At 38.2% G+C, this 8,229-nt stretch overlaps 1 protein-coding gene across 1 annotated transcript; it reads right to left on the bottom strand.

Annotated features, from left to right (window-relative positions):
- Positions 1-1,107: 1,107 nt before the first annotated feature.
- dclre1b (DNA cross-link repair 1B) lies at positions 1,108-7,820 on the bottom strand. The gene is made up of 5 exons (XM_032573254.1): positions 7,667-7,820; positions 7,221-7,432; positions 6,538-6,703; positions 6,238-6,420; positions 1,108-3,628 (listed from the first exon to the last, which is right to left on the bottom strand). Exons 2-5 carry the CDS (start codon positions 7,416-7,418, stop codon positions 2,466-2,468), a joined length of 1,710 nt encoding a protein of 569 aa, XP_032429145.1. The 5' UTR covers positions 7,419-7,432; positions 7,667-7,820; the 3' UTR covers positions 1,108-2,465.
- Between the last annotated feature and the right edge of the window lie 409 nt (positions 7,821-8,229).

Here is an 8,229-nt window from a genome sequence, read left to right as displayed (position 1 = left end):
GCGTTACACCAGGGAGAGAACTAAAACATGCAGGAGGCCGGCCCCCCGAGGACCAATTTTGGGGACCCCTGGTTTAAAGGGTTAGTCATTGTGCTTTTCTTTCCACTTGGGAAGGAAAAGAGTACATACTCTGTACCAGTGTGTTTGTAGAGTTCTGCTAACTTCCCTGGTTGTTTTACATTTACCCATCATTCTGCTGTGATTTCTTGTCTCAAAAGCATGAGGAACTTTGTCAAATAATCTGGGCTTCAAACTACTGACGTTTCCTGGTAAAAAGGCAGCTGGTATAGTCACCTAGAGTGACAAATAACCTGCAGAATGCCACAATAGGGTTTACATGACAGTGTGTATACTCAAGCAGCTAGGTTGGAACAACAATACTGACTGAATATAGGTCATTTCTAGGGTGGGTTGGTGTGGGGAAACACACCTCAGATACTAATTTAATAAGATTGTACATGAAAAAAGGTAAATTACAAAGATTTGACTTTAAGTTTCATTAGTAAAAACAACCAAATCCTAAATTCTAAATAAAACAAAAGGTGTACAGTCCATATTTTTCAACAAACTACTGCCATCTTTTGGAGAATAATAACACTGCAACAGGAAATTGCTCCAAATATTAACCACACACAGCTTTACTCAGTCTCTGCACCCTCATGCATAGTAATTGAGTTCATTAGATATTAGGCTTATGCCACGTAAATTTTGTGGAAATATTAAATTAATAACATTCCCAAATAAGGAGTTTGTATTATGTGTAAAATTGTGATGTGCTGCACAACGGATTTCATTTCACTAATCTTAATCTTTGGTTTATTAAAATCTGCTTCTGTAGGTGATACGTTGTAGGAAACTCAATACATTTTTTAAATCTACCTTAAATAAATCCTGACATAAAAGCTAAGCAGGAGTTTAAATTTTAGTTTAATAAATAAAATCACAGGTTACATTTATTTAAATATGAATAGTAATTTAGAAATGCTGAATTGTATTACTCACCGGAGTGCAGTGGATTAACAAAATTAGAATGGGGACATAAATAAGGATTATGGACACCATATTAGAAGTATAACCTGGTATTGTTAAAAAAAAGAACAGCCAGTACCAGGTTAAAGCAATATTTTAATGATATAAAGAATCTAAAAGAAATTACAGAAAAAACAAGAGGCAAGTTAAAAAGAAACTTAGTATTTACTCAGTGTTGTTAGTATTTGTGCAAATTTCAACAAGAAACAAGAATGTAACCACAGGGACTCATCATCATCAATATTCATCTGTCATTATTTGAATATAATTATTTCACCTTGCGAAAGAATGTTTACAAACTTTTGCATTTCTACCTTCTGAGTATGTGTTTACAGTTTAGAAAAAAACATTTCAAAAGCATGAAGACTTCTCAGAAACATTAACACTGATTAAACCTGCATACAACTGAACACATTTATTATAAGAGCCATTTTGCTCTCTTAATACTCTCAAAAACACTCAGTCATGTTAATCACAGGATTATTATATCCTCAGTAGTAATTAAGTGTGGAATCAGCCCCCCTTATAGATAATAATCAGAACAAACAAACAAACAAACATTAATTTCTTTGCTTCACAAATTATCACAAATTGTGAAACTTCCATACAGAACTAAAATAATACTTCCACTCAGGCAATAAAACAGTACAAAGTTTAAAAAGTTAAACATTTTGTTTATATCAGGTTACATTTTTAGCGTAAAATTAAAACCTAGTTATGCCTAAAAATGAAGTAGCTTTGATCACCAACGTCAAGATCGTCACAATTTTTCTGCTGTGATACAAGAGCAGCAAATGTGTTCATAGTCTAAATGTTTTCGGAGGTACTTTATTTTCCTCATCAAAAGATACAGAACAGTTTGAAATCACACAAAAAATATTTTGGCTGTCCACAACGAGAACAAAAAGTGAAGGGTAAATGTGTTTCAGTCAGGTGGGCAAGTCTCTTCTTCAGATCATTTCCTTATTAAAACACAGGAAATTATCTGAGAAAGGATAAAATCCACTAAAGACCCGCAGAACCCTCGTAAGTTAGTCTCTGCCCTGGGCCGGCGAAGCCTACCCCACAGTGGTGTCAAATCCCCATTGACTGTAAATGATTTTATTTTTTTTTTTTTTAATTTCCTTTATTTAACCAGGCAAACCCTGTTGAGATCCCCGTTGAGATCTAGATCTCAACGGAGGATCTAGATCTCCGTTGAGATCTAGATCCCAACGGAGGATCTAGATGACTGTAAATGATAAAAGTAATAAAAACCTGCTCATGTGAGTTGGATTTTATTATCTGGTGGTCTAATGCCGCTCTACGGTAGCTACGCTTTTGGCTCAAATCAGAAAACACCCTCGATGACAATGAAAAATAAGAAACCAAAGTAATAATAGTGCTCGAGTGAGCCGGAAATGCCACCGAAACAATCCAAAAGTCTTAATGTTGATTCAGACGTCCTCTTCCTCTGAATCCTTCATAGGCGAGAGGGTGAACTGACGCACAAAGTCATGTGAAAGGAGGCCTCCAGACACAAAGTCCTTCTCTGAGAAGGGGAGACACTTCAAAAGGATGTTTTCATGCTTCTCTGTACTCTCACGGGATATCTCATTTGAACCAAGGGAGGCTCTATCAGAACTGTTTTTAAATAAATCTGAAGCGCTGCTCTGATCCCCCCAGCTGTGCTCACTCATGGTCTCATGATCTGCCAGCGTTTGGCTCATCTGAACATCTCTGCGCCCTTTGTGCCCATGTGAATTTACACTTGTCTTAATTTCCAACTCCTGCCTTGTCCTGAAGGTATTGGAGTTTGTCAGCATTGAATCAAAGTTGCTTGCAGTGAGTTGACCAAGCTGCACCGATTCTATCATCACCAGTTCTTCAGAAACTGTTTCCTCATTGTTCCCTTCTCTGTTTTTGTTAGGGGTGAGTTTTATGCTTGGATCAACAAGAATAAAGTCGGAGTCTCTTTCGCTGCTGTCTGTCTCAATATCTTCCTCAGATCCATCCTGCTCTATGCTTTCTTCCTCACAGGCTTTCTCATACAACTTCCTAGGTTTTTTCACAGGAGTATCAAATATCACTCCTTTGGGAGCAAGAGGTCTGAGGTTTCTGTGACAGAGACCATTGTACGCCGAGGAGCTGAACTGCCGTTCGGGCTGTCTCAACATGTAGAGTCGGACTGACTCAGGTACATGGACGTCTTGGCGTTTCTTGTGCGGCAGTAAGGCAGACAGGCCTCCAGGTAGAAAGCCTCCAACGATGGGTACAAGAGACGAAGGTTTGAGTGCCGAGACAAAATCCTCCAGCTCCTGGTAGGAGGAGTGGTCTGAATATGGCACTACGTAGACATTGGGATGGAAGGAAATGAGAGGTCTGCTGGTGGGCAAGATGGCCAGTGTGGGTTGTTCCTTGTTCCACTCATGCAACACTGCTGAGCAGATCTTGGACTGGTTCACGACTCGGATGCGGCCGGCCCCAGGCTCAGTGGTGAAGACGTCAGGAAGCTCCAGAGCTCTGAGGGTCTCCATTCTCTCGAAATTCACTTCAATCCAGGTCTTAAACTCCATCGCCAGCTCAACCAACAGAGTCTCCTTACCCAAAGAATAAATGCCTGTGAGACAGTAAAAAACAAACCAATCAATGACTTTGAACAATCTGAAGTGACTTGACCAGGTCTCCACAGAAACAGTGATTTGGACCATTCAGAGATCTTTAAAGACCTTTTTGAGACTATTTCATATTAATTACTAATTTCTTACATAATATTTAAAAAAATAAAGCTAACTTTATTTTTTTTATTCTTTTATTCTTTATTTATTCTAACTTGCTTTATTCATATCAAAGCTATTTCTGTAGCTTTGATAAGATGCCTGAAGCCCTACTTTGAGGTCCTTTGTGCACATTAAGCTTCATAATAACTAAATAAGTTTACATCAATTACAATAACCCTGATTTCAACTCAAACTTGGTTAGATTTTGACTATTTTCATAACAAACCAGCTCAATGTAAATAACAAGAATTACATTTAATCTCCCTATAGATGCTTTAATAAGCCAGTTTATGGAGAATATTTTTCCACAAGTTGGTCAAGGTTTAATGTCAGACTTAAAACTCTTTTAGACATGATGCTTAACGCTCTTCATCAAGTGCTCTGTTGTTTTGTCAGACCATTCTAATTCCTAAAATTCAGGACATGTTAAATGTGAACACTGCCAATAATTTCTCAAAAGAAGCAATGAAAGAACAACTGTCAACATTTTGCTAATGGTAAAGGTAAACTAGAAAATTTCGGAAGAAATTTAGCCGGGGCCTGCCAAGGCGCGGCCGTGGGGTTCGGGCCCGGCGTCGTCACGCCACAAATCGGCGTCGACGCTAAAGAACGCCGCGACGTGATCAGTGGCACGCGGAGAACCGCAAGAACGTTAAGCGAGGCGGACGTGCACCATTCGGTACGATTTAAAATGTTGTCAAGGCTTTTATTTTGGAAGTTTTGTTAAACTTCATTTCAAAGGGCCAAACTAATCCCATGCGTAATAGTCCTTGGGTTAAAATAGTTATATAATGCTCAAAACACAAGTAGCTGATGTAAAAATATTCAAGGCTTTTATTTTGAAATTGTCAGTATGCTTCATTTTAAAGTTCCGAACTAATACCACGTGTAAGAGTGCTTCGGATGAAAAAGTCAAATAAAGCCAAAAAGAGCAATTACGTCATGTAAAAACTATTCAAGGCTTTTATTTTGAAATTTTCAGTATGCTTCATTTCAAAGGGCCAAACTAATACCACGTGTAACAGTGCTTTGGATGAAAAAGTCAAATAAAGCCAAAAAGAGCAATTACATGATGTAAAAATATTCAAGGCTTTTATTTTGAAATTTTCAGTATGCTTCATTTCAAAGGGCCAAACTAATACCACGTGTAAGAGTGCTTTGGATGAAAAAGTCAAATAAAGCCAAAAAGAGCAATTACGTCATGTAAAAATATTCAAGGCTTTTATTTTGAAATATTTGTTAAGCTTCATTTCAAAGGGCCAAACTAATACCATGTGTAACAGTGCTTTGGATGAAAAAGTCAAATAAAGTCAAAAAGAGCAATTACGTCATGTAAAAATATTCAAGGCTTTTATTTTGAAAATTTTGTTAAGCTTCATTTCAAAGGGCCAAACTAATACCATGTGTAACAGTGCTTTGGATGAAAAGTCATATAGAACTACAGTGATGCGTATTTGTAGTACAAATCAGCAGCCAATAGCCTCTTGAGTTCCGTTGCTATGGTAAATAATGGTCTCAGCAGGGTGTGAGCTCTGAGCTCTCAAACACACAAGTGTGTAGTAAAACGTGTTTGCTCAAACACACAAGTGTGTTTGAGCAAACACGTTTTACTGAAAAAAAGCATTGGAAACAAATCCTTCTTGTTCGGGAACCGTAATACATATTCGAAAAGCGTTTTAAGCGTATGACAGTTCAATGTGTCTTCTGCGATAGTCCCGAGATTCATATCTGTACCTCACTCAGAGCATTTACAGCGATGAGAGAAAGAAATGTTGTGCCCAGATCTGAACCGAGATCGGCTCTCACTCTAATTTGAGCAAAAATGAGAAAGTTTGGGTCGCTTAGAGGCAAATTGTGGACAAACCGTAACTGGTACCGACGAGCCGTCTTCACTTTCGAAGAGATCACAGACGTATCTACAAAATGAAATTTGAATGGCATTTCTAGGTGAATTTGTGACGACACAGAAAATCCTCAAAAATAGGGTATTTCCAGGATTTTTCCCATTGACTTATAATGGGGTTTTTTTCGTAGTTTTTTGCGAATTATGTCGCCACGTTAAGCCCAAATCCCACCAAAAGTAATAGCTCCAATGGCGTGAATTTTCTGCACGTTTTGATACCTCATTTGTAGGTGTGCACCCAGCAGTATGAGCCGCATTAACGGTTACGGAAGAAAAATAAAGAAGAAGAAAGAAACACTCTCTCCGACAATAGTAATAGGTTCCTGCCATTGCTTTGCATGGCAGGCCCCAATTAGGACATTGGATAGTAAATATTAAACCTATTTAAGACTTCTTAAGGGCTAAAATTGAAATATTCAACACTAAACTTTGTAGCATTACCATGACGATTTGCAAAAAACTTCAAGGGATATCAAGGACTTGTAATCACACCTGATCAGATAAGAACTTACTTTTTGGGCTGTGTCATTTTCTGTATAAACTCACCTATAACAACATTGTGGTCAGGGTTTCTGCGGATGATCTCTTTGATTTGCTGAGTAGCTTTCTGTCTGGATGGCAGAGTGCGGTTGGGGTCACAGTTGGTGTTGTCCAAGTACAGAATGTCTATGGTTGTGTTGGTCCTTAAACATGGCTCACGCAGCATCGAAGGAGTGTATCTGAAATCACCTAAAATAGACAGTTAAAAATTTAAAATGTAAACCTAGAATAACCACAGAATTGGACAGAAAAGAAAAACAATGGCATCAAAGAAAGACTTGAAATTTCTGTAAAGAGTAGACGGACCAGTGTAGAGAATTGCCCCGAAGTAGCCCTCAAAGAGAAACATGACAGCTCCAGGACAGTGGTTGGCGTCTATCAGTGTGACGGTGAGCTTCTCCTTGCCTATGTCATCCAGAGGGAGCAGATATGGCTCACACAGCTCTAGAGGATGAATCCATTGTTCTTTCACCTGAACAGGAACAGAATGGTGAATAAAAGTGGATCAGTAAGAGTTAAAAGAACATAAAAGAAATTAATAATTTAGCAAATAGAAACTAAATAAAGTGAAAAATAAAACAGAAAACAAGCGGCACTGACAATACGCTGGAATCTACTGAGAAACTCACTATTCTACTGTTACTTTGTGCTCACTTGCTTTGGTCCATCTGTGCAGTCATGCGGCGAACATATATTGACATACATTATTTACATGCAGAATGTCACCAACCAAATATTACAAGCAGTCCTTCGCAATGGTGTATTGTGAACATGTATAATTAAGACAGAGGCTGTGACTGGAAATGTGCAAATTTAAACTGAAGCATGTTATTGCATGTATATGTTATATAATGTTAAACCATTTTAATAAATAGATATATATTGTATTGATTGAGCTTTAAAACTCTTAGTTTCAAGACAATGCATTGATGTGTGTGTTTTTTAATATATAAATATATCAAGCCAGTGAATTTTGTCTTTCTCCTCACCTGCAGTTTGAGTCTGAGCAGGGCGGCAGTGACCGGGGAGCAGTAGATGGGTCGGCTGCTCCAGGTGGAGGTCAGACCCACCGTGTGGTCGCTGTGCATGTGGGTCAGGAAAAACAACCGGCTGCCGGGACATTTCCGAACCTGCCAAAAGTCCACGACCAGCGGGGTGTCCGCGATGACTTTTCCATTATTAGACATGGTTCGTTGTTTCGCTGTAAATCAACTAAATAAATAATACTGGCTCTTTCCAGTATTAACGCGTTGTTTAGAAACAAATCATTTCAAAAGTGAGCTAAGAAACCCGCCTGTTAGAGTCTGCATTGTATTGTTCGAATACTATGAGCAAATATTCAAAGAAAAAAAACACTACACGTGCAAACACTTCACTGGTCTTCTCTTAGAAAGAATCCATTATAAACAGCGGTACCACGAATGGACTCTCTAACCTGCCGCGTTGCTTCGCTGGACTTCATATTCCCGTTTTTCACATTTTTTTTGCCAAAACAAAATCCTTAACACCCGGTGCAGTGTTTTATTTTTAGCGCTACAGTGCTACCATACCCCGCCATTTCTGTTTTCAATTGAATATTCAACGCCTTTTTTTGTTTTCATCTTCTTTTCTTTGGGTCTTTCAGCTGCTTTCCTGTTTGTCGGGCACCATACTGCCATCTAGAGGTAGAACAGCGGCACTACAACTGGGAAGTTTCGAGATTTTTGATAAAATAGTTATCTTAAAGTGATTATGACCTTTAAATATTTGTTTCTACAATCCAATCTCTAAACAAGCAATGTCTGAATTAGTTTCAGATTTAGTTGAAGTAGTTTCACTACAACCAGAGCTGCACAGATCAGTGAGCTCCAGTCCTTTCTGCTTTTACCAGGTTTAATATTGCAACTTTGCCATAAATGGGTAGTAACTTCTTAAATTTACTCACATGTACTAGAATAACTTATTTGCAGAAAGTACTTTTAAAAGTAACTTAACACATTGTGTTTTTTACCTTAGTCA

Source organism: Xiphophorus hellerii, chromosome 1 (assembly GCF_003331165.1).
Source record: "Xiphophorus hellerii strain 12219 chromosome 1, Xiphophorus_hellerii-4.1, whole genome shotgun sequence".
NCBI classification, from domain to species: Eukaryota; Metazoa; Chordata; class Actinopteri; order Cyprinodontiformes; family Poeciliidae; genus Xiphophorus; species Xiphophorus hellerii.
Note: the sequence above shows the minus strand (reverse complement) of the source record. Positions and strands in the feature narration are given on the sequence as shown.

Excerpts from the sequence above, each read along its gene's own strand:
- dclre1b (XM_032573254.1), bottom strand. The coding sequence starts at position 7,418 with ATGTCTAATAATGGAAAAGTCATCGCGGACACCCCGCTGGTCGTGGAC. Across the intron at positions 6,704-7,220 it reads TGCTCAGACTCAAACTGCAG|GTGAAAGAACAATGGATTCA; the intron begins GTGAGGAGAAAG and ends GTTCCTGTTCAG. Across the intron at positions 3,629-6,237 it reads TGACCACAATGTTGTTATAG|GCATTTATTCTTTGGGTAAG; the intron begins GTGAGTTTATAC and ends ACTGTCTCACAG.